The sequence below is a fragment of the Malus domestica genome, chromosome 02 (assembly GCF_042453785.1).
Source record: "Malus domestica chromosome 02, GDT2T_hap1".
NCBI lineage: Eukaryota > Viridiplantae > Streptophyta > Magnoliopsida > Rosales > Rosaceae > Malus > Malus domestica.
Window position 1 is genome coordinate 22,271,132 of NC_091662.1, and position 26,872 is coordinate 22,298,003.

Consider the following 26,872-nt stretch of genomic DNA (forward strand, 5'->3'; position numbering starts at 1 on the left):
TGTTTCATAAACCTTTGTTTTTGCCCACTCACCCTTCTATTTTTTGCCCCTCCAAGTCTTAAATAGGTGAATTCTCTGTGGCATACAAGGAATCTTCGACTGTTCTGACATATCTATAATTATATGTAAGAGATGTTCCTGTTGTGTATTAAGTACTTAACTAGTTTCAACTGCACTACCTATGTCATCTTATGTTTTATGGGTTCTTCCCACTACTGCGCACACACTTTATTAGCTTAAATAAATCCTAGTTTCGATTTAAATTTATCCATATTTTAAAGCATCACTTTCCTTTATGGTTACGTCACCTTCGGGTGTCGGCCAGCAAGCTTCGACTTCGGTCGGGGTGTGTCACAATGGGTAGCCTAATTTGGTATCGAATTCGCCATCCACAAGATTCGAACCTAATTAGAGGAATACCACTAGACTGTAGTACTGAGTGACAATTGATTATGTCTTGTAATTGGCCCAGGTTATGTCTTTTAATTTTGGGTTGATGCGGCTTGTGAGTATCTTTAACTACACTTGTGGCGTGCATAAAAATTTGTAAATGAATTTAGAGGAAGAGATGTAAGAATTGCTCATTTACTAATTTAAAAACTAGTAAGCGAAATGAGAGGAATTAAATTGAGATAGGTCTCCTGGCCAGTGGCTAGTTGTTTGATTTAGGAAGAAATTATATTACTAGATGATGTGAAAAAAAACTAACACTTAAATTAAACCCTCTTATTGACAATTGTAGTAAAGATGTAAGTAGGGATCGTTCTAGACCGAGGATTAGGAGGGATGGCTAATCTACTTAAAACTGACTTAAAAACACAAAACTATGCTTGAAAACACTTAACTAGACTCAAAGAACTCAAAACGAACTAAAAAGACTCAAAACAGCACAAAACAATCAAGTAGACTCAAACTAGACACTAGAGAGTGATTTGGACGAAAATTGATTTTAACTTGACTCAAAACACTTAAAAACACTTAAAAACACAATTTGGACAGATTCTAACTAACTTGACACAACAAAGTAAAGGGGATTGGGTTTTTGACAAATTTAAATTAAAGACTTAGACAAGTTTAGCACGAATTTGGTGAATTGGATGGATGATAAGCTAGCTAGAGGGTCCTTCTCCACACATGACACACTTGCAGACAAATCGATTGCCAGTTGCTTTTCCAATAAACCATGAACCTCAACGCCCCAGATTAATCGTGAACAGCACTAATTAACCCTCAGATTTTCCTATAACGCATCGGCAACTCAAATTATTTTTCAAAAGTTCCGTACATGAACAGTATAATAAAGATACAATCAAATATCATTAAGCTTTGTGAAAATCATAAGCATTCACAAAACATTTGTAACTATGATGAGCATGATACTCCTGCCAGGAATCTACTTAACATGATTGTGACTAGCAACCTCCACTACTTATGAATATAAGTTCGTAACGATTATGTGAAACTCCCTTATATCGTAGTATCAAATTCATGCATGCAAACTAAGTGTGCACCCTTAATCAACATACAAGAATAAGTTCTGAATCAAACAATTAAGTAAATTGCATTCACAATTTATAGAATCACAACTGGAAGTAATCAATTCATATTGAAAATATATTCATGGCTTTGAATTCCCCCTAGCTAAAACGAGTTTAGCTCCTCATGTTCACAACACAAAGATAAATTAAATTAAACATTGGAGACAAAGGATGGATTACACCTAAAAACGTTCCAGCAATCCAATCTTGAATGGCAGCATGTCCAAGGGTCCTCATTCTTCTTCTTTGCTGCGGCACAAGGTTTGGGTGAAAGTTTGAGTGATGAATTGTACGAAAGAATGGCTGAAAGTATGAATGGTAGTGAATGGATGTGTTGATGGTGAGTGGATGGTGCGGCTAAGGCATTTATTTATAGGGGAAGGAAAGGGCACGGCTGTGAATTAATTTGAGAAGCGTTTAAAACTCCAAATCCTCCAAGAAAAGGGTAACAAATCAAAATCCCAAGAGAGAAAAGGAAAGGGATATGCGGCAAGGAAAGTAAGGGAAAGGATGATCCCTTGCGCGACAAGGGAAAAGGAGAAGAGGAAAGAGGAATGTGTGGCAAGGAAGAGGAAAGAGGTTTTTAGGAATGTAATTAGGTCTGAATTTAAGTCTCCTAATTTAATTAAAGATCTTCCTTGCAGTTGGAAATTAAGTGGTGAAGGATTAGGAAAGTTTAGGACAAAATAAGGTAACTTTGGCTAACATTCCTTCTTTCTTGCTTGCATTCTTTACTTCCTTTTCTTGAATTAATTTCTTCATAACTTCAGCACAATCCTAGCCTGTTTTGGTCTTCAAATTCGTCCATCCACCTTGCTCCATGCATGTGCTATCCATTTCAAGCCCAAAACTGCTCCAAAAGGCTCCAAAATGCACTTTCTTGCCACTTTAGCCCTTTGGACCTCCAAACACACGAAAAATAGCTTAAAATACTAAAATAACTATGAACTAATAACATAAATGCAAGAAAATCACTAGACCAAGAATATGTGCAATTTTGGGTGAACAAATATTTTTTTTGTTCGATTGTTGCACTCATTATATGAAAAAATATATATGTAAAGCTTATGTGGGGGCCTAATTATACAAAATATTCAATTAAAGTGAATGTGACAATCAAATGAATACACTAGCAAACATTCCCTACTTCTAGAACTGAATATGGTACTATCATTATTTTTTAAACAAAACACTGATATTATTACTATTTCTTAATGTCACATCCCGGCCCGGGCCCCCACCAAATCCCGAGCTCGACTCCACCATAGCACGATATTATCCGATTTGGGCCCCGACCACGCCCTCACGGTTTTGTTTCTGGGAACTCGCTTAACTTCGGAGTTCTGATAGAACCCCGAAGCCAATGAGCTCCCAAAAGGCCTCGTGTTAGGTAGAGATGAGAATATACATATAAGGCTTAGAGGATCCACTCCCCTGGGCGATGTGGGATGTCACACTTAAACTGAACACAAATATTACATTATTTACTAAATACTAGTACTATCACTATTTCTTAAACTGAGCATGAACTATTTCTTAAACTGAATATGGATACTACATTATTTATGAAACAGATTATTTCTGAAAGTAAACATTGATACTATACTATTTATGAAACTGAACACGGTACTACACTGTTTATGGAACAAACTATTTTTGAAACTAAACATGGATACTATACTATTTCTGAAACTAAACATGGATACTATACTATTTCTGAAACTAAACACATATACTACACTATTTTTTAAACTAAACACAAGTACTACACTATTTCTGAAACTAAATATGGCTACTGCACTATTTCTGAAACTAAACACAACTAGTGCACTATTTTTGAAACTAAACACGGGTAGTGCACTATTTCTAAAAATAAACATGGCAACTACACCATTTCTGAAACTGAACATTGATATTATAACTATTTCTTAAACAGGTGATTGATGCAAATTTCCCTTAATAATATGATTCTTTTGAATTTTGATTAATTGTTTTATCAATTATGAACGCAACGTGCTCATATGCTAGATAAATAAGTACATTACTTTTGCTCTAATGTTAAAGTATAGGATGTGTATCTTTTACTAATTTGTTTGAATGCTCTATTAATTTCCGGTTTTTATGTAGGGGCTTTCAATTTTACAAATTGCAAAAACACATAATTTGTATAGCTAGGGACATATTTGATTATAAATATGATAATTTGTAAAGCAATTCTTATAGGATGAGTCGGTCCAAGTTACACTGCAGTGAGGGGCATGCAATCTCTTTCAGGTTGCTGCCAATTTGCTAAACTAAGATCTCTTACACCAAATGAGGACAATTTAATTCCTTCAAACTGCTTTAAAAAAAATATATTTTAGAGGATCCTTACCAATAGAACAACGGAAAAACAAAGAGGAAGACACTTCGTATTCCAAAGAAAATTAAAGACTAATTTACTGATCAAGTTGTAATCAGCATATCTTTTGAGATTCAAAAGTCAAATCACAGCCACAACAGAGAAATTGCAAAGAAAATCATATAAAATAAATTGATGGTGGGTTTTACAGATTTCAAGACAAATGGTTTTAGAACTTTAAAAACAATAGAAAAGAAAAAAAAAACCTTCAAATTGATGAGCTTGATTCTCTGTGTGCCATAAACAAATAAAGGGTTTTGTGGGGAAATTTACACACCTCTGGCTCTTCTACTTTGCTCAAATCGAGCTAGGCGACGACAAGCCATGACTCAATCTCACATACTCACTCATCGGTTTCTTTTCCACGAGCTGGGGCAAGCTCTCATTTCCCAGGTCTCATTTCTCTCTCCTCCTCCTTCTATGAAATTAGTTAATTCCACATAAAATGTATAATTTGATTACACCTATTACTTGGTATTGGCCATCAATTGCACTTTTAGTAATTGAAATGGCATTTGGTGCAGATGAAGAATGATGGCGGTGTTGCCGATTGATTTCGAGCAATTTCAAAAAATTTGTGATGTTGAGGAGTTTTATGAAGCTTTAGAGGAGAAACCCAAGATAACCTTATCGAGCCACCCTGCATTCAACATCTCCATCAAACATAAGATCAAGCAAAAAAAAGAAAAAGAATTTGAGATATAAGAAAAAACCATGGACTTGAAAAGTAAGGTTTTCGTGGTTTTCTTGCTGTGAGTTGAAAAAAGCCATAGAGTTGAAAACCACAGAGTTGAAGCAAACACCAGCGAGGTCTGAGGAGAGGTAGAGTAAACAGTGAGGGTTTGACATTAGGGGCAAAAACTAACGTTAAGGGTAAAATCAGAATTTGATAAATTACTTTGTTTGGGCCAGTTTTATTAGGTTGTTAGGCTGATTTGATTTTGGGTTTTGTCGTAACCATTAAATAAAGTTAGTATATGATTTTTTTTTGTTAAAGTTAAAAGTATTAAAGCCATTTTCATTAGTTTTTCTAAAAAATTAACAGAAAAATTGACAGAGGTATGACATCGCAACAAATTCGTAAATTGATGTATAATATTGTAATGTTTAAAAAATGAGGTATGAGATTGTTATGAGACCCAAAGTTGAGGTGTTAAAATGTAATTTCCCTGTCTTCTGATTCAATTGGAAATTCATCAAAACGACACTCCTTACGAAGAAAGTTGTGCAATCCTGCATAAGCTAACACTAACTCTGCTTGTGTTTTGATTGGAAATGCAGGTGTTGACTTAAAAATTGTGAATCAAGATTTAAATACACCAAATAACCTCTCCACTACATTTTTCAAGGAAGCATGTCGAAGATTAGACAACTCATTTGCATTTACGGGGTCACGATCATTACCAGCAAAATCTTGGAGATGATACCGAACACCTCTGAGCGTTCTTCTGGTGTCATTTTCAAGAACTCTGTTTTCATTCCCAAATGTTGAACCAAATTTCTTTGTAATGAACGGGAGCATCCAAGTTTGGAGTCTCTTTGATAGCATCCCAAACATTGTTGTTTTTCTCTTCTTCTTTTTTCTCCTTTTCCCTTTTTTCTCCATCTTTTTCTCTTTTCTCCATTCCAAGGGAAACTTTTTCTATAAGAACGATGTGAGTGGTGGTCCCATTTGATTTTAGCTCAGACTCAAGTCGAGATATTTTCCTTGGAAGTAGCTTTTGTATGGGTGTTGGAGCAGAACCCTCCAAATTTGCATCTAGGAAAGATGATGAATAGGATGGATTTTGGAATAATGGATCAAGTTGCTCAAAGCTCTCATCAGGTGGAGGAAATTCGTTTACTTTGATTGGCCTACTTTCATCGACTATATATGTTGTGGCATCAATATCATCACCCAATGCAATTGAGTTATTTCCTTTACATGTTCCATTGCTAAATACAGTCATCAAATCTTCATAGTTCGCAAATGTCTCTTTGTGAACACCTTGACTCTTTGGGTGGGACTAGCAAAAAAGAAAAACATAATAAATGTTAAAATACAAAATCAATAAAAATGAAAGATCATCATGCAAACAATATATTCTATAAGAAAAAGAACTCACCCTAAGGAAGCCTTCCCATACTTCATCACTAGCTATGAACTTCTTTGTGACGAGGTACCAACCAAATCCGGAACTATGCCTAAAAAGCTGACATATTGATTGATATCGACCCCTCAACATGTTCACACGGTTCTTAACATGATCTTGAGTTTTTTGACACCTAAGTTTTTCATTGAGCACGGGAACAATTTTGGCTTCTATAGTCTGCTTGCTTATTACGCCATTAGCATCACGCCATCCATTTTTTATGGCCTCAACAAGTAGTTGCAACAACATGTTGCTCTCTTCCACGGACCGTTGATTATAGTTTCCTTTTCCCTTTTCTTGTTGTGAATCTCCCATTTATGATATTACATGATACAATATAATTAGAGACTTTTAAAAAGTGTTCATAATTCTCAATTGAATACACCTAAACTTTTATGAAATCTTTTAAATTCCTAATTGAATACCCCTAGAATTATTAATTCCTTGAAACTCTCTCAAAATCTCAATTGAATACACCCCCCCTTAGGCTTAATGTGAATTATTAATTCCTTGAAACTCTCTCAAAATCTCAATTGAATACACCCCCCCCCTTAGGCTTAATGTCCTCCCGTCGTCATCTTTTCATTTATCATAAAGTTTTGCCTTCTAACGTTGAGGTTTTATCATGTGTGGATCATACATACATGTATATCTAATTGAAAATAAATACGTGACTACATAAAAAGTGTGAAAATATGCCTAACTACACTTTACACCCTCCAGGATTCAGGCGGTTTTCAAAATGGCCACGAAGTTTCAATTTATATCTATGTTAACTTGATGACGTGACATACGTGAGACCTATTTCTAAATTGACGTAGTAGCCACACTTTCATAGTTGGGACCAAACTGTGTTATATGTTGTTGTTTTAGGATATAAATAACGATTTGGGAGAAGCCGAAACTCATAATGAGTTTTTTTTTTTTTTCCGTCTATGTGGTGCACATGTAGTTCTCACGTTGCCCCTAGTGGGGTTCCACACTCTTCGTGTCACCACTGTAAATGAAGGACTAAATGATCAGATAACCAAAAACACATGAATTAAGGCCATCTCCAACCGAAAGAGGGCCAGTGGGCTCGTTTGAGCCCTATAGCCCTCCAAGAAATTAATATTTTAATGAACAGTGTTGTGCCATATTTCTTACCATCTCCAACCGAGTCAAAATCTGACCCAGCCAGCAGTTGGGCCAGTCGGTTGGCCCTTTGGCCCTTTTTTGTCCCGTGGGGCCCACGAGCCATTTGGTCTAGCCTTGGGTTTGAGACAGTTTTTGGGTTATTTTCAGCTTTCTGGCCCTTTGGACTCTTCGGTTGGAGATGGCCTAATACGACTACAAAATCTTATAGTGCAATATGAATGAACTGAAATATCATGACTTGTTTTTCAAGTCAGTCTAAACCTAAAGTGTCTGAAAGATAGTTAGCCACAAAAGGGTACTATTATAAAATTGAAACAGTTACATTTTTATTCACCCACAAATACTCTTAACTTTAGAGAAAAGAAAGGTCTTGGTGATAGAAATGTAATACACCAATAATGCATATTAGTATTATTTTAGGTCTCCCAATTATTTCCGACATTAAGATTTTGTTTTAATTTATTATTATTAAGGAAGGGAAAAAGGTTCGAAACGATTATAATAATTTTAGGGAAGAGAGAGTTTTGAAATTTGTTGGAGATGAAATTCGTTTTATTGACTTAATTGAAGAGGAGAATTGTTTCAATTTGTGCGTGCTAAAAAGTAAAACAACTATTAATCTAGGTCCTTTTTGTTTATTTTATACCAATTTTTAAGAAGACATCAATAAATAAGAAAGGGATATTGACCTTAGTTGGAGATGAAATTTGTTTTATTGACTTAATTGAAGAGGAGAATTGTTTCAATTTGTGCATGCTAAAAAGTAAAATAACCATTAATCTAGGTCTTTTTTTATTATTTTATACAAAAAAAATATTTATACAAGGAATGTCACATCCCAGCCCAGGGCGGACCACTTCCCGGGCCCGTTCCACCACTGTAGCAAAATATTGTCTGCTTTGGGCTTACCATTCCCTCACGATTTTATTTTTGGGAACTCATGAGCAACTTCCCAGTGGGTCACCCATCCTGGGAGTGCTCTGACCTCTTTCTCGCTTAACTTCAGAGTTCCTACGAAACCTGAAGCCAGTGAGCTCCCAAAAGGCCTCGTGCTAGGTAGAAATGAGAATATACATTTAAGGATCACTTCCCGAGGTGATGTGGGATGTTACAATCCACCCCCCTTAGGGGCCCGACGTCCTCGTTGGCACACTTCCGGCCAGGGATTGGCTCTGATACCATTTGTCACATCCCTACCCAGGTCCACCACATCCTAGGCCCGTTCCACCACTGTAGCACGATATTGTCCGCTTTGGGCTTACCATTCTTTCACGATTTTGTTTCTAGGAATTCACGAGCAACTTCCCAGTGAGTCACCCATCATGGGAGTGCTCTAGCCACCTTCTCGCTTAACTTCGGAGTTCTTACCGAACCCGAAGCCAGTTAGCTCCCAAAATACCTCGTGCTAGGTACGGATGGGAATATACATTTAAGGATCACTCCCCTAGGCGATGTGGGAAATTACAATCCAGCCCCCTTAGGGGCCCGACGTCCTCGTCGGCACACTTCATTGTAACATCCCACATCGCCTAGGGAAGTGATCCTTAAATGTATATTCTCATCCCTACCTAGCACGAGGCCATTTGGGAGCTCATTGGCTTCGGGTTCCATCGGAACTCCGAAGTTAAGGGAGAAGGTGACAAGGAGTGTATAAATAAATTGATTTTAAACTTTTGACAATACAAACGGTGGGATGGTCTAAAACTCTAAATAATAGGATTTGTTTTTTTTTAATTTTTTTTTAATTTTTAATAATATAACTTCTATTGCAACAATATTAAGATAATAAATTGGGCTAAACTTCGCAATGAATCATTACTTATTTAGTATCAAACTTTTTATTTACGGAAGTCACACGACCTTCACTTGGGAAAAGCGCACACACATTATACAAGATAGAAAGAGAAGTTCTATGGAAACTCTCTCAAAACTTAAAAGTGGGACTCTCCATAGATTATGGTACCATGTATGCTTTATAATGTTGGCACAATAATTAATATTAAACTATGAGATGGCAGAGAGTCCATGCATAATTCCATTTGCGAGTCCCCTTAGCGTAGCTGAGGTTCTACCATAAAATTAGTTAGTAATATACAGAATAGACCAAATTTCTTATAAACTCATACAAAATCTCTTCTTCCCAATCAATGTGGGATTTATTCTCAAGTCTCAAACACATATCCACTAAGAAAATGGAGTTGCTCAATTGGAGACTCAATAATCAACCAAGAAGACCACACAATTTGGAGAACATCCACCTGTCTTCATCTTCCATCCCCAGATCCCTCCCAGGAGTAACGAAAAGGCGACCTTCTTGGAAATGGATCCTTTTCGGATCCCTTTCCATCTAATCCACCAAGTTCGTGATCCAGGCCTTTGAAATTTGATTCAACGGCTACAAACAAGGGACCCATTTAAAAGTTATAATAACGTTGGATCAAATTTCAACGGTCCGGATCACGAACTTGGTGAATTAGGTGGAAAGGAATATGAGAGGATAAATTTCCAACCTTCATCAACACTCTCATTTAATTAACTCCACAATACAAAACGCTAAACTAAGGGGGTTTAGGGTTTTAACTCTATTTTACAAATTTAGGGGGCCATGAATTTAAGTAATTTTCTGTCACAACCCGTCCCAAGATATATAATTTCGACGGCGTGAAATTACTTATTTACCCTTGGACGTTTTGTGTGGTTATGTGGGTGAAGTTTTATTTGGACAAATTCTAAGATTTTTCCTAAGTTTTGGAACACTTAGGACTTGAAATGTTTTCTTTGGTTGGTTGGTGACCCACGTGGACCACACACACACACACACAAAAAAGTACATTTCTCTCTCTCCTCTCTTGTGCTCTCTCCCTCGGACTCACTCTCTCTCCTTTCTCCCATACATATTAACAACAAAACTAGTGGAAAGTTTGCAGATCGAGGGTTTAAAGGACACAATCGTGTTCCTGAGGTTCATGAGTTGAATGGTACCATTTTTAAGTAAGAACTTCTTCGAAAACTAGTGAAAACCCTAACCCGATTTATGTCACTATTCATGCAATCATAAAATCGTGTGTTTTTTTGGATTTCAAGCTTATAGGTAGCTTAAGGAGGTCATCACGAGGCTTGGAGTGGTTCATTGCAAGAATTTGGATGTCAGATTATTGAGAACGACGAGTTTTAAGATTTGCTAGAATATCGAGGCTTTTTCTGGCGGGTTTCTGGTGGTTTTAAGGCTTGAGGTATGGTTGTATTCGTCTTGGTGAGATCTTCAAAATGGGTCAAGTTTCATAGAATTTGGTTAAGAAATGAAGAAGATATAAGATTTTGAAATAAAATCCAGAAACCGGCGACTCGTCGGAGAAGATAAGGGCATATTCCGTCAATTTTGACGGAATATGCTAACGGCGTTAGATGACGCCATTAATAATTAACGGTATATGCTTGTTTTTGGATGGAATATTCCTGACGGCGTTAATTGCCGCCGTCAGTGTGCCTGGCACGTGCCCGCACGTGAGCGGCACGTCTGGCTGTGCCTTGGCCAGCGCGTGGGTGGTCAAAAATTTTTTCTAAAAATATGGGGATGTTCGTGAGATTGTGTAGATCACGTTGGTATTCAAACACCCCATTTGATAGCTAGTATTGGTTATGTGCTTTAAATTAACCTTTTTATAGTTGTTTCGAATATAAGGGAGACTTATCCCGAGGACGAGCACAGTCAAGGGCAACTCGGGGGCTACGACTGTTAGACTTACTAGTGAGTGGTCTTTTAGTTTTCAGTATATACTTATATACTTGATATTTTCTCAGAAAATGTGTTTAAATGAAAGTATGCTTTGAAATGCCATGCATATAAATTTATATTCTGCATATGAATTTGTATATGATGCATAATATATAATTGTGGTGCTGTGGACGCTCAGGTAAGCCCAGGTGAGTTTATGAATTGTGAATGTGAATAACGATTGTGACTAATTGAGAAGCATAGAGCTCATAAATCTGCACCCCGGTGTTAGTGATTAGCCAGAGATATGGCACAAGCCTGTATATAATGTCACCACCCGCACCCTATGCTCACATTGTATCCAATTTAGGTGCATAGTCTTGTCGTACAGACCATTATAGGTGGTTCTGACTCGTATGTGACTAGCGATTTTTTGCACAGCTATCATGAGAGCATAGTATTGAGCGTAATTATATTACACCCAGTCTTGTCGTACAAACCCTTCCAGTGGTTCCGACTCGTGTGCAATGTAGCGTCGTATAGGTCACTTGCAGTGACTCTGGCTAGATTGGCTAATGTGCTATGAATTCAGCCGTACAGACTTATACAGGGGTTCCGGCTAATATGTTAGTTTCCATGAATTTATTCTCACCTGAGTTACTTATTCTATTTTCATGTTTTGGCATGGCATACTTATGAATATGGTTATGTGAAGCATGATTTGAATTGAGATATTTATATATATATTTATGCATATGTTTATATTCTATCTCTAGGAAAAATTATACCTGTTTAACAGCGAGGGGTTAAAGCATTTGAAAGTTAAATGTGTTTTCAAAACCATTGTTTTTGCCCACTCACGTTTTCTGTTTTGCGCCCCTCTAGGTTTTAGGTAGACCTGCTATTGGTGGCATTGAGGATCTCGGCAGTTCTGATAGAATAAAATATTTGTAGGACATCTTCTGGTACTGTATAACTAGTACTTGTCCTCCTGGACTGCACCTAGACTTTCTTTGATCTGATTAGGAGTATTTACACTTGTATCTCACTCTTAGAACTTCTTATTTATTAGTGCACATTAGTAGCTTTCTGTTTTTATTTATTCGTTATTTCTTATCCTTATCATTTTCGCACTGTGCATATGGCTACGTGACCCTCAGGTGACGGCCAGTATGCCTCGATCTCGGTCGAGGTGTGTCAGTTTGGTATCAGAGCCTAGGTTTAGCAATCCTGTATATCTTATGAATGATCTAGTCATTATGATGTCTTCTGTTAGAACTATGCCACCTCGTAAAGAGCCACGTCACTCAACTGAGCCTAGTTTCCCTGATATTACTCAATTAGGGGAAGCTATCGCTAATGACATTCAGTCTTCGCTCCATCCTCCTCAAATGACACCTCTTGAGACTGTGTATAATATGAAGCTAAATCATTTCAAGGGAAATCAAGGACATGAAGGAGCAGAGAAGTGGCTTAATCATGTCGAGAAGACTTTCCTTGTGATGCAGAGTCAGGGGAATTGTCCTCCTGATAGGTGGGTCGAGACGACTACCTGGTTTTTGGGTCCGGAGCCTGCATCCTGGTGGAGACAGGAGTCATATCAGATGCCACCAGAGGTTGTAATAGATTGGGAAGTGTTTAAATAGTTGTTTCGGAAAAGGTTAATTCCCCATGAGTACATTGTTCGGAAGAAACAAGAGTTTACGCATTTGAAACAAGGAAAGATGTCAGCGAATAAGTGTTATAGGAGGTTCACTGATTTGTCTCGATATGATCCAGAGGTTGCTGCTAATCCAATCGAGATGCTCCGTTGCTTCAGGTTGGGTACTAAGAAGAAATGGCGTTCTATAGCGACATCGACTCCCTGTGCCACTTACCAGAAGTTTTATGAGGTTTTACTGCAGATTGAGGACTCAGAGAACATGCCCAGTGAGAGTGAAGATGAAGAAGAAAAGAACGGGAACCAGAGGTGAGATGATAAAGGTAAAGGTCAATCATTTCAGGGACCTCGTAAGTCCCAGAGTTTTAAGAGAAATAGTGGTAGTTCCAGCTCTTCTAGTGGAGGTTTGAGCTCTAATATGCAGAGGAGAAGTGGTAGATTTTTTGGAGGCTCGAGATTTCAGAGGCAAAGGGATTTTGGTGGTTCAGGTGCTCATTTATGCTGTAGGTGTAATAATAGGCATTTTAGGGAGTGTAGGAGAGGAAGCAATGCATGCTACACTTGTGGACAGATGGGGCATAGGGCTGTTCATTGCCCTCAGAATCAGCAGAGGCCCCAATAACTTTCTGTACCACCACCTGCGTCGACCCAGCAAGCTTCAGGACCTAGTAGTTATGCTCAGACTGGTCGTGGAGGTGCTTATCATTATCAGGACGACAGTGCTCCTTATACTTCAGGGTAGTATCAGTACTCATAGGATCCTCATTATCGTGGTGGTTACCCTCATATTAAGGAGGTTCCATGCCTTATCAGCCACATTCAGCAGGTAGATCCTAGTGGTATCAGGGGGGACAGCCCTAGCAGGTCGAGATTGCTCTAACAGTGCAGGATCTTCGAGGCAGTCTAGTCAGCCAAGGCAAGGATGAGGTATTCATGCTAGCAGAGGTCATGGTAGACGACAGCAGAATCAGGGACGTATCCATAACATGACACTGCAAGATGCTCAGAACAATCCTGATTTAATCATGGGTACGTTAAACATTCTTGGTCATTTTGATAGAGTATTGACTGATTGTGGTGCTACACATTCTGTTGTTTCTCATACATTTGCTCAGGTGATGCAACCTCATCCTACACCCTTAGGATACAATTTAAAGTTTTCTATGCCTAGAGGGGATAGATGTTTTATGGATCGGGTATATCCAGGATGTCCAATGATGGTGGAGGATGTTGTTATGCCAACTAATCTTATGTCATTAGACATTGTGGATTTTGATTTGATTTTGGGCACTAATTGGTTGCACTACAACCATGCCAAGATAGATTGTTATGGAAAGACAGTTCCTTTGCATCGTCCTGGATTACCTGAAATTACATTTGTAGGAGAGCCTAGTAGGGTGAGGCATGGTGTTATTTCTGCCATGAAAGCCAAAAGATTGTTGTCGAAAGGTTGTCAGGGATATTTGGCTCATATGGTGTTGAACGATTATGCTCCTAGTAATGTAGAGGATGTACTTGTGGTTAGGCATTTTCCGGATGTGTTCCCTAATGATTTGCCTGGATTGCACCCAGATAGAGATGTGGAGTTCGTTATTGATCTTCTTCTAGGTACGAATCCTATATCTTTGACTCCTTAATGAATGGCTCCTGCTGAATTAAGGGAATTGAAAGTTCAGTTGCAAGAATTAATGGATAAAGATTTTATTCAACCTAGTACTTCATGATGTGAAAATTATCTTAACACACAAATTTAACCCTCTTTTGACAATTATAGTACAAGTATAAGTAGGGATCGTTTTGGACCGGGGATTAAGAGGGCTTTCTAATAACCTCTAAATTGACTCAAAAACATAAAACTAAACTTAAAAACACTTAACAAGACTCACAAGACTCAAAGCAAACTTAAAATACTCAAAACAGCTTAAAATAACCAAATAAACTTAAACTAGACACTAGGAATGACTTTGGACGAAAATTGACTTTTACTTAAATCAAAACACTTAAAAACACAAACTAAAACAGATTTGAAACACTTTGAAACAAGAAACTAAAAGAGGGGGTTTGATTTGGATGAAGTTGAAACAAACTAACATGTATGAAAAACTAGACAGATTGTAAAACAAATTTGAGAAATAAGATGATGGATGGGATAGCTAGAGGCTTTTTCTCCACACATGACATGTATGCAAAATACTCGATTTCCAGTTACTACTTCATTGAATTATGAACGACAATGCTCCAAATTAATCGTGACATCACTAGTTAACTCTCAGATTTTCCTTGTTTTATTGGATTGGATGACATCATTTGACAACCCAAAACATTCTTCAAAAGTTCCCTACATGACATCATAATAGAGATACAATCAAAGATCATTACGTTTAATGAAAATCATAAGCATTGACAAGGCACTTGCAACTATGACATCATGTCACTCATGCTAGGAATTGAACATAACGCGATCGTTTATAAGCGACCTTTACTACATGTGAATATAAGTTTGTAACAATTATGTGAAACTTCCTTATATTCTAGCAACGGATTTATGCATGCCAATTAAGTGTCGACCCTTAATTAACAAATACAAATAAGTTATCAATCAAATAGTTAAGCCAATTGCATTCACAATTCAAGAGTTCATAACTGGAATTTATCAAATCATATTACACACATAATCATGGCTTTGAAATCACCCCTAGCTAAGAGGGGTTTAGCCACTCATATTCATAACAAAACAAAAGAAAATGAATTTAAACATTAGAAACAAAAGAAAGAAAACGCCTAAACGCTCCAACAATCCAAGTTGGACAGCAAGCATGTCCAAGCACTTTCCTTCCCTTCCTTTGCTACGACATAAGGTGTTGGTGAGTGTTTGAAGGTTTTTTTGTATGGAGGAGTGATGTAAAGATGAATGGATGTGTTTGGATGAAGGTTGTATTGAAATTGGGATGAATGATCAAGCAAAAACTCCACTATATGGCTGCCACACACACTTCCTTTTATAGAGGAAGTGTACGGCAATGGAGGGAAATTGGTGGTGTTTGAAATGATTCAAGGGTGAAAATGAAGTAATGATGCAAAGCATGGGGGGTAAAATGGAGTAGTGTTGTAGCAATGAGTGCATTGAGTGGTGTTTGAAATGATTCAAAGGGGAAAGTGAAGTGAGGATGCAAAGCAAGGGCGGTAAAATGGAGTGGTGTTGCAACTAGGGAACATGAATGATTGTGCACATGGTAGAGAAAGGAAAGGGAGGTGGAATAGTGTAGAAATGAGTCAAAATTGCAGTAAGACTCATGATGCAAGGCATGGGATTCCAAATGTGGTGGATGATGCATCAATGAGTGCATGTAGTGGAGGTAAAAGTTGTATGAAATCTGATGGGTAAAGGGGACAAGAAATGTGCAGCAATTGAGTGCAATGATTTAATGTTTTGATGCATGAAATCAGAAATAATGAAGGAGACAAGGGTGGTGCACGACATGGGTGGATGATGAGTGTAATGGTGCATGAAATGAGTGCAAAAAATCAAGTGCATGAAGGGGACAAGGGTGATTATGCATGGCATGGGTGGAAAGGTGAGTAAGTGGTGAATCAATTAGTGTAAGGAGGTGAAAGGATATTGTGCACATGGTAAACAAAGGAAAGGAAATGGAATGATGCAACAAATGAGTCAATGGAGGGAACATGGATGATGATGCACGACATAGGAATCCAAAGGGAGTGCAATGGTGGTGCACGGCAATGATGGAAAGGTGAATGGTGGAGTGACACCCCTTTGTGGCTGAGCTCTTTGTCCTTTTTACATTAATTCTTCTTTCTCTTTAACACATTCCTAGCCTCTTTAGTCTTCAATTTCGTCCATCCACCTTGCTCCATGCATGTGCTATCCATTCCAAGCCCAAAACTGCTCCAAAATGCACCAAAATGCATCTTATTGCTTTATAAGGTCTATAGACCTACAAACACACGAAAATAGCTTAAAATACATAATTAACTAAGAAATAACAACATAAATGCATGAGAACAAGCTAACTCAGTCGCATAAATATGCTCCTATCACTTCACCCTAGGGAGTTCCAGTCTTATTTGTGAGGAAGAAAGACGGAACCTTGAGGCTGTGCATTGATTACAGGCAATTGAATCGAGTAACTTAAGAACCATTATCTGTTACCTCGTATAGATGATTTATTTGATCAACTCCGAGGTGCCTGTGTATTCTTTAAGATTGACTTGAGGTCTAGTTACTACCAGTTGAAGATTAGAAGTGAATATGTCTCTAAGACCGTATTCAGGACTCGATATTGTCATTATGAGTTTCTTGTGATGCCATTCGGGTTAACTAATGCACCCACAGCTTTCATAGATTTAATGAATCGAGTATTCCAGCCGTATTTGGACAGGTTTGTCATTGTTTTTATTGATGACATTTTGGTATACTCTAAGACTAGAGCAGAGCATGCTAGACATCTTAAATTGGTGTTGAAAAGTTTGAGGGAACACCAGTTGTATGCTAAGTTTAGCAAATGCCAATTCTGGTTAGATCAAGTGGCATTTTTGGGACATGTTATATCAGCTCAAGGTATTTGAGTGGATTCTCATAAGGTGGCAGCGGTGGAGAATTGGGAGCAACCTCGAACCGTCACCGAGGTACGGAGTTTTCTTGACCTAATAGGCTATTATAGACGGTTCGTTAAGATTTTTCAGTGATTGTTTTTCCATTGACGAGGATGACCCAGAAGGATATTAAGTTTGAGTGGGATGATAATTGTGAGCAAAGTTTTCAGCAGTTGAAGTATTATCTCACTCATGCACCTGTTTTAGCACTCCTAGATGATAGTGGTAATTTTGAGGTCTACAGTGATGCTTCTTTAAATGGTCTGGGTTGTGTATTGATGCAACATGGTAGGGTGATTGCTTATGCTTCGAGACAATTGAAACCCTATGAGAAGAATTACCCTACTCATGATCTGGAGTTAGCGGCTATCATCTTTGCTTTGAAGATTTGGAGACATTATCTTTATGGTGAGAAATGTAAGATCTTCATAGATCATAAGAGTCTTCAGTATCGTTTTACTCAGAGAGATCTCAATCTTCAGCAGCGGAGGTGGATTGAGTTACTTAGTGATTATGATTGCATGATTGAGTATCATCCTATCGTGCAAATGCAGTGGCGAATGCACTTAGTAGGAAGACTCCTGCTAGACTTAATGTCATCTATGATTGTCATGTTCCTATTCTTGCAGATTTGAGGTCCACTGGAGTGGAGTTAGGAGTGGAAGATCGAGAGGAAGCCTTGCTTGCTAATTTTCAAGTTAGGCCAATCTTAATTGATCGTCTACTCGAGGCCCAGGTGAATGATGAAGAGACCCAGGAAATAATTCAAGCAAGGAATCAGGGGAAGAAGAAAGATTTCAGAGTTCGAGAAACTGATGGTATGCTTATGCAAGAGAGTAGAATGTATGTGCCAATTAATGCAAAGCTAAAGAAAGAAATCCTTGATGAAGTGCATATTTCGGCATATACAATGCATCCAGGAGGTACCAAGATGTATCATACCATTCGACCATTCGCCCATTTTATTATTGGCCGAGTATGAAAAGGGAAATAGCCGAATATATGAGTAGTTGTGCCATTTGCCAACAGGTTAAAGCTGAAAGGAAGAAACCATTTGGGTTGATACAGCCGCTTCCCATTCCACAGTGGAAATGGGAGAATATTACTATGGATTTCATGTACAAACTTCCTCGTATACAGAATGGTTATGACGGCATTTAGGTGATAGTTGATCGGCTTACTAAGTCAGCACACTTTATTCTAGTTAGGGAAAAATATCCATTAAGTCGATTAGCTAAGTTATTCATATCGAAGATTGTGAAGTACCATGGTATTCCAATTGATATTATCTCGGATCAAGATCCTAGATTTACTTCCAAGTTCTGGATAGCATTCCAGGAAGCCCTTGGTACGAGATTACTTTATAGTATGGCATATCATCCTCAAACAGATGGACAATCCGAGAGGACTATTCAGACATTAGAAGATATGCTGAGATATTCAGTGCTGCAGTTTGGCGATGGTTGGCATGATAGTTTGGATTTGATGGAGTTCGCCTACAACAACAGTTACCATTCGAGTATTGGTATGGCACCATTTGAGGCACTCTATGGTAAGTCTTGTCGAACGCCATTATGCTAGTCAGAAGTTGGTGAAAGAGTTTTGGTGGGCCCGGAGATTTTGGATGAAACTACTCAGAATATTCAAGTAATTAAGTCTAACCTGAAAGCAGCCCAGGATCGACAAAAGACCTTAGCAGACAAGCATGCCACAAACCAGAGGTATAATGTAGGTGATTAGGTATTTCTGAAGCTATCACCATGGAAAGATGTTGTGAAGTTTGGAAAGAAAGGCAAGTTAAGTCCTAGGTATATCGGGCCATATTTGATCACTGAAAGAGTTGGTGAAGTTGCTTATAGACTTAAGCTGCCTTCAGAGTTGTCTAAGGTACACGATGTGTTTCATGTTTCGATGCTTCGACATTATATCTCAGATCCTTCACATGTGATTCCTCCTCAACCTTTAGAAATTAATCCGGATTTGACTTACGACGAGGAGCCAGTGATTATTTTGGATTGGAAAGATAAAGAGCTGAGGAATAAGACAGTGCGTTTGGTGAAAGTATTATGGAGAAATCACTCAGTGGAAGAGGCTACTTGGGAGACAGAGGATCGGATGAAAGAGATTTATCCACGCTTGTTTTATGATTATTATTCGATTGTATGATTGTATAAATTTTGAGGACGAAATTTTTTATAAGGTGGGTAGATTGTCACAACCCGTCCCGAGATATATAATTTCGACGGCGTGAGATTACTTATTTACCCTTGGACGTTTTGTGTGGTTATGTGGGTGAAGTTTTATTTGGACAAATTCTAAGATTTTTCCTAAGTTTTGGAATACTTAGGACTTGAAATGTTTTCTTTGGTTGGTTGGTGACCCACGTGGACCACACACACACACACAAAAGTACCTTTCTCTCTCTTCTCTCCCGTGCTCTCTCCCTCGGATTCACTCTCTCTCCTTTCTCCCGTACGGATTGATGTGAAAATTAACTTGACACACAAATTAAACTCTATTGACACACAAATTAAACTCTATTGATGACAATTGTAGTAAAGATGTAAATAGGGATCGTTCTAGACCGGGGATTAACTAGGGATGCTAATCAACACAAATAAGACTCAAAAACACTAAACTAAACTCTAATGACTCAAAACTAACTCAAAACACTCAAAACAACAACAAACAATCAAAAAGACTCAATTCTAGACCTAACAAGTGAATTGGACGAAAATAAAACTTAACTTGACTCAAAATACTAAAAGAAAACAGATTATGACTCAACTTGTTTATACCATATTTAGGGCCTCGTATTTAGATCTCGTACAAATACTCAGGGGACTTAAATGTAATTATGGGATAAAGGAAGGGGCAAATATGTAATAGGTGAGGAGTCCTTATTCTATAAAAGGACCCCTCACCCTCACAATTGGGAAGGGCCTCACTCTCACTCTGAGAGGCCAATTCCTAGGGTCTCTCCTCATCCCTCTCAAAGCTTCCTCACACCCCTAAGCTCTAAGCTCTCTCTCTCTTTCTTCAACAGAGAAATACAATACAATCAGTGTGGACGTAGCCCAAACCTTGGGGTGAACCACGATACATCTTGTGTCATTTACATTTCATGCAGATTCACGGTCGGATTTACGTTGTACCAAGACCATCCGGTTTTGTGCATCAACATTTGGCGCCGTCTGTGGGAAACGACACAAAAAATCATGTCGGTTTCTCTTTCATTTTTTCATCAAATCTCACCACCGTGAATCTGCAAAAATTTGCAAAAACCCAGAAACAGAAAAGATCCAGATCTCAAAATCACTCATCTCTCTCTCTCTCTCCATCACTCAGTTTTGGTCCTCTGTAAACATCAAGAGCCAGATCTCTCTCTGTGATTTATGTAGAGATCAAGATCTCTCAGTAGGCATCAAGGCCATGTCTTTCTCTTTCTTTCTCTCAGAGTGAAACTCAGTCCCTCACTGGCCAATGGAGTGAACAGCTACGCCTATTCGCCCTAATTGCAATTCAAGGCTCCGGAGCTCTGCCTCAGCATCTCGTTCGAAAAGGTCTCCTCGACCCAGCTCGCCGACGACTAGCCCAAGTCAACCCAGTTACTCGTCCTCAGCAACCCTCTGACTCAACAGTTCCGAGTTCTTTCTCAGCTCGGCTCAGTTTGGTCGCGCCACGGCTCGGTCCCCGTTGACTCCCAAACCCGAGTCATGGTCCTCACTGAGCTCTACTTCTCCAGTTCAAACCAGTAGCTCAAGTTCTCATCGAACCTCCCAACAAAACCACATACAGCCCCTGTTTCCTGAAAAATTGAAACTGCGAGCTCTGTCGCGACTCTAGTTTTCCCGGCGAGAATATCTCCGTTTACGGCGAAGGAACCGATGTGGCAGTTGAAGAAGCAGACTCACCAGTTGCAGATGGGTGAAATAGGAGGAAGGGCAGAAAAAACATCTCTCTCCATTCCTCATCCGGGATTTGCGAAATCACGAAAAGTATCATCTACGACATTTGAGATGAGAGATGACAAGAGGAATAAATCAAGAAACATGTTTAACGAGCTATTCGAGATGAGAGATGACAAGAGGAATAAATCAAGAAGAGGAGGGGAAGAGAGGAAGCACACGCGTCGCCGTGCGAAATGTCACATTGCCCAGAAACATATATTGTCATCACCTGCATCAGTTGAGCAAACCAAGTGGGCAAACTTGCCCCCGGAGTTGATTCTCGACATAGTCCAACGCGTTGAAGCTAGTGAGACTTCTTGGCCTGCTCGGAGGGATATGATTGCTTGCGTTTCGGTTTGCAAGTCGTGGAGGGAGATTACGAAAGGGATCGTCAAGATTCCAGAGCAATATGGCTGGCTTACCTTCCCTGTCTCACTCCACACGGACCAGGGTTTGCACGGGCCCCACACGGACCCCACACCGACCAAGCCTTTCAGCGAGGATCAGACCTTCAAGATAGGGACTTTTGCAGAAACTTCCCAGACGAGCTCGACATCGTGATCCCTACGATTCGAAATCTGGACTTCTTGGAGATGTGGCGGCCGTACTTCGAGCCTTACCACCTGATTATCGTCCAGGACCATCACTATGAAAAACGTTGACCAGTACTACTCCTTCGGTTTCAGCTTCGTCATCACGGTCGTCATCGGTGCAGAGGAATGTGGGTTTTTCTGAAGGAGTTTCTTCACCGGAGTAAGAGTGAAGGCCGTAGCAGCAACCACAAGTTCCAGTCGTCGATGGAGTGTTTCGCCGCGAAAGAGAAGAAACCAAATCTCTCTCTCTGGTTCTCATTTATTTATTATTTTGTGTCAGATGATTATCTCTCTCCGCGTCTTGTTCGCTGCGGTGCTCAATCATCTGTCTATGGTTGGAGTAATCCAAAAGTGTGGAACCACATAATGTTTAATGCGGACAAAGTGTGGTGTGTGGACCTGCAAGCCTGGTGAACTCAATGATGGATCTACACCAAAGAAATCCAAAGAAATCCAAGCTAGGATCCATGAAACAAAAGCAAAAAAGAAAGACAAAAGCAAAAGAGGTGCAAGCTGTCACCAATAAGTCATATTTGTCGGTTCAAGCAAGTCAAAATCAACAAAGGTGCGGAGATCAAGAAAAGCAGAAAAGCAATGGGGAACAAAGCAGAAAAGAGAAAGCAAAAAGAAAGCAAAAGCAAGGAATAAACACCCCACCAGAATGATGTAATTTATTTTATCTTTCGGAGACATTTGTATAAACCCCATCAGAGAAAATATGTATAAACCCCATCAGAGAAAATATGTATAAACCCCATCAGAGGGTAAAAAAAAAAAAAAAAAAAAAAAAAAAAAAAAAAAAAAAAAACAGGCAAAGCCCAAAATAAATGGACTGGAATGTTGCATGGAGGGCAAAGGCCAATAAGCCCACAATAGCACCAACCCGGTGACTAAAATTACATCCAGTCCTACAAAAATTATTCGGCACCCTGCCGCTACTACCACCAACCAGGTGATCAAAAGTACACCCAGTACTCCAAAATTATTCGGCAACCTGCCGCTACTACCACCAACCAGGTGATCAAAAGTACACCTAGTACTCCAAATTATACATGAGCACTACTCATGTCATTCATACATAAACATTCATGAGCATCACTCATGACAATCATGCATAAACATTCATGACCATCATTCATGTCAACATTCATGAGCATAACTCATGTTAACATTCATGAGCATCACTCATGACAACATCCATGAGCATCACTCATGTCAATCAACATAAACATTCATGAGCATCACTCATGTCAATCAGCTTCAAAAGCTTCATTTACAAAAGCTCCAGCTTCGAAAGCTTCATTTACAGAGCTCTAGCTTCAAAAGCTTCACTTGCAAAGCTTCACCTACAAAGCTTCAGTGCAGGGTATACAAATACCGCCTCCGAACAACCGCCACTTCGGCCCATACATGAATTCAATTTGAAGTCTCCAGCCAATAGACTCTATTGACCGAAGACTTGGGGGACTACATTATGTACTATATATTGGGCCTCAACTGGGCCTCATGAAAAATACTTGGGGGACTCTAGCCCATTATTTATGTATTAAGGAGCGAGCCCTTATTTTATAAAAGAGACTCCCTCACCTTCATTAGAGAGCAACTCCACCAGCTGAGCAACCATCTCGCCGCGAGCATCAACTCTAACACATTATTCATGTATTGAGGAGCGAGCCCTTATTCTATAAAAGGGACCCCCTCACCATCATTAGAAGAGTATCGCCGCCAGCTGAGTAACCGCCTCACCACAAGCATCAACTTTTAGCCCATCACTTATGTATTGAGGAGCGAGCCCTTATTCTATAAAAGGGACTCCCTCACCTTCAAACGCCACAAGCCGAGCCAACCAAGGCAACACAAGCTACAAGCAAAGCGGCCTCGCAACATGTGCTACTTCTAGTTGAGCATCATTTCAGATTGGGCACCGCCTCATATCAAGCATTAGTTCTAGACGACATCTAGTTACTTCGGCCCACACATGGACTGAATTTCAAGTCTCCAGCCAAAAGACTCTCTTGACTGAAGACTTGGGGGACTACTGTTTATACCATATTTAGGGCCTCGTATTTAGATCTCGTACAAATACTCAGGGGACTTAAATGTAATTATGGGATAAAGGAAGGGGCAAATATGTAATAGGTGAGGAGTCCTTATTCTATAAAATGACCCCTCACCCTCACAATTGGGAAGGGCCTCACTCTCACTCTGAGAGGCCAATTCCTAGGGTCTCTCCTCATCCCTCTCAAAGCTTCCTCACACCCCTAAGCTCTAAGCTCTCTCTCTCCTTCTTCAACAGAGAAATACAATACAATCAGTGTGGACGTAGCCCAAACCTTGGGGTGAACCACGATACATCTTGTGTCATTTACATTTCATGCAGATTCACGGTCGGATTTACGTTGTACCAAGACCATCCGGTTTTGTGCATCAACACAACTAACAAGACTTAATGAAAGGGGGAATGTTTTTGACGAATTCAAAACTTAAAACAGAAACTTTGCATAAAACACTTTAAGAAAACGAATTTGGTGAATTGAAAAGGGTGAAAGGCTAGTTAGAGGGTCCTTCTCCACACATGACATATGCATACGAACCAAGTTCCAGTATTGTTCCTTTAAACCATGAATGACAACTCCCCAAGTTAACCGTGACAACACAAATTAACCATCAGATTTTCCCTATTTCGTTGAATTGGACGGGATACGCATCATAACCAAATTATCCTTCTCAAGTTCCCTAACTATGAAAAGCATGATAGAAAACATATCAAAGGTCATTAAGTTCTTTGAAAACCATAAGCGTTGACGAGGCACTCGTAACTATGAAAAGCATGATACTCCTGCCTAGGATTCAATTAACACAATCATGACTAGTGACTTTTACTACTTGTGAATATAAGGTCATAACGATTAGGTGAAACTCCCTTATACTCTAGCATCAAATTTATGCATGCAAATTAAGTGTCGACCCGTAGTCTACATACATAAATAAGTTTTGATAACTCAGATAAGCAAATCACATTCAAGACTCAAGAAACAATAACTGGATGTAATCAATTCATATAAGACATATAATCATCATGGCTTCGAATTCACCTCCAACTATGAAGAAATTAGTTCCGCATGTTCGCAATTAAACAAAGACAATTAAATTTAAACATTGAAAATAAAGATAGAATACACCTAGAAACAATCTAACAATCCAACGTCTTGAATGGCAAGCACGGCTCCAGGTAGCTCCTTCTTCTCCTTCCTTGCACAGCTGCGGCACAATGGGGATTTTCTAACTTAAGGCTCTTGTGTGTGGACGAATTTGTGGTGAATGGTTATGTGAATTGTGGTAGAGGGTGGTGGTTATGAAATAGGCGCATAGATGTGTGTGTATATAGGCCTAGGAGATGAGATAAGGCCTCTAGAATCATATTTTTATGTGTCCAAATCTGAAAATAATCCCCGTTTGCAACTGGAATTAAGGTAGGATAGGATTAGGATAAGATAAGATAAGGTTTGTTTGGTTAAGATAAGGTTGGATAAGGTTTTGGATAATATTCCTTCTTTTGAGCTGATTCCTTATCTTCTTTGTCTTGAATTTATTTTCTTCATCTTTTTAGCACATTCCTAGCATCTTGAACTTCAAATTCGTCCATCCATCTTGCTCCATTCATAAGCTATCCATTTGGTGCCCAAAACTGCTTCAAAATGACCAAATTTACACTTTCTTGCCAACTTTGTCATTTGGACCTGCAAACACACGAAAATAGCTTAAAACACTAAAATAAGCACAAACTAATTATGAAGATGCAAGAAACAAGCTAACTAAGTCGCATAAATATGCTCCTATCACGGATTAACAACAAAACTAGTGGAAAGTTTGCAGATCGAGGGTTTAAAGGACACCATCATGTTCCTGAGGTTCATACGAGTTGAATGGTACCATTTTTAGGTAAGAACTTCTTCGAAAACTAGTGAAAACCTTAACTTGATTTATGTCACTATTCATGCAATCGTAAAATCGTGTGTTTTGGGGATTTCAAGTTTATAGGTAGCTTAAGGAGGTCCTCACGAGGCTCGGAGTGGTTCGTTGGAAGAATTTGGACGTCGGATTATCGAGAACGACGAGTTTTAAGATTTACCAGAATATCGAGGCTTTTTGCTACGGGTTTCTGATGGTTTCAAGGCTCGACTTAAGTCTGGTTTTGTTCGTCTTGGTGAGATCTTCAAAATGGGTCAAGTTTCATAGAATTTGGTTAAGAAATGAAGAAGATATAAGATTTTGAAACAAAATCCAAAATCCGGCAACTCGTCGGAGAATATGAGGGCATATTCCGTCAATTTTGACGGAATATGCTAACAGCGTTAGATGAGGCCGTTAATAATTAACGGTATATGCTTATTTTTTGACGGAATATCCCTGATGGCGTTAACTGCCACCGTCAATGTGCCTGGCAAGTGCCCATGCGTGGGCGGCTCGTCTGGCCGTGCCTTGGCCGGCACGTGGGTGGTTAGAAATTTTTTCTAAAAATATGGGGATGTTCGTGAGGTTGTGTAGATCACGTTGGTATATTTAAACACCCCATTTGAGCATTGTATGAGAAGTTATTAGCTAGTATTGGTTATGTGCTTTAAATTAACCTTTTTATAGTTGTTTCGCATATAGGAGAGACTTATCCCAAGGACGAGCACAGTCAAGGGCAACTCGGGGGCTACGACCCTTCGACATACCAGTGAGTGGGCTTTTGATTTTTAGTATATACTTATATACTTGATATTTTCCCAGAAAATGCGTTTAAATGAAAGTATGCTTTAAAATGCCATGCATATAAATTTATATTCTGCATATGAATTTGTATATGATGCATAATATATAATTGTGGTGCTGTGAACACTTAGGTAAGTCCAGGTGAGGTTATGAATTGTGAATGTGAATAACGTTTGTGACTAATTGAGAAACATAGAGCTCATAAACCTGCACACCGGTGTTAGTGATTAGCCAGAGATTGGCACAGGCCTGTATATAATGTCACATCCCGCACCCTATACTCACATTGGATCCAATTTAGGTACACAATCTTGTCGTACAGACCATTATAGGTGGTTCCGACTCGTAGGTGACTAGTGATTTATCACTCAGAT

General features: G+C 39.0%; 2 protein-coding genes across 2 annotated transcripts; one reads left to right on the top strand and one right to left on the bottom strand.

Moving 5' to 3' along the window:
* Nucleotides 1-5,414: 5,414 nt before the first annotated feature.
* Nucleotides 5,415-6,386, bottom strand: LOC103414691 (uncharacterized protein At2g29880-like). The gene is made up of 2 exons (XM_008353060.3): nt 6,045-6,386; nt 5,415-5,945 (listed from the first exon to the last, which is right to left on the bottom strand). The coding sequence occupies exons 1-2, from the start codon at nt 6,384-6,386 to the stop codon at nt 5,415-5,417; spliced, it is 873 nt and encodes a 290-aa protein (XP_008351282.3).
* A 7,183-nt stretch (nt 6,387-13,569) lies between these two features.
* LOC139191483 (uncharacterized) lies at nt 13,570-14,220 on the top strand. The gene has a single exon (XM_070812362.1). The coding sequence runs from the start codon at nt 13,570-13,572 to the stop codon at nt 14,218-14,220; it is 651 nt and encodes a 216-aa protein (XP_070668463.1).
* Nucleotides 14,221-26,872: the final 12,652 nt, after the last annotated feature.

Excerpts from the sequence above, each read along its gene's own strand:
- LOC103414691 (XM_008353060.3), bottom strand. The coding sequence starts at position 6,386 with ATGGGAGATTCACAACAAGAAAAGGGAAAAGGAAACTATAATCAACGG. Across the intron at positions 5,946-6,044 it reads TATGGGAAGGCTTCCTTAGG|TCCCACCCAAAGAGTCAAGG; the intron begins GTGAGTTCTTTT and ends CTTTTTTGCTAG.
- LOC139191483 (XM_070812362.1), top strand. The coding sequence starts at position 13,570 with ATGACACTGCAAGATGCTCAGAACAATCCTGATTTAATCATGGGTACG.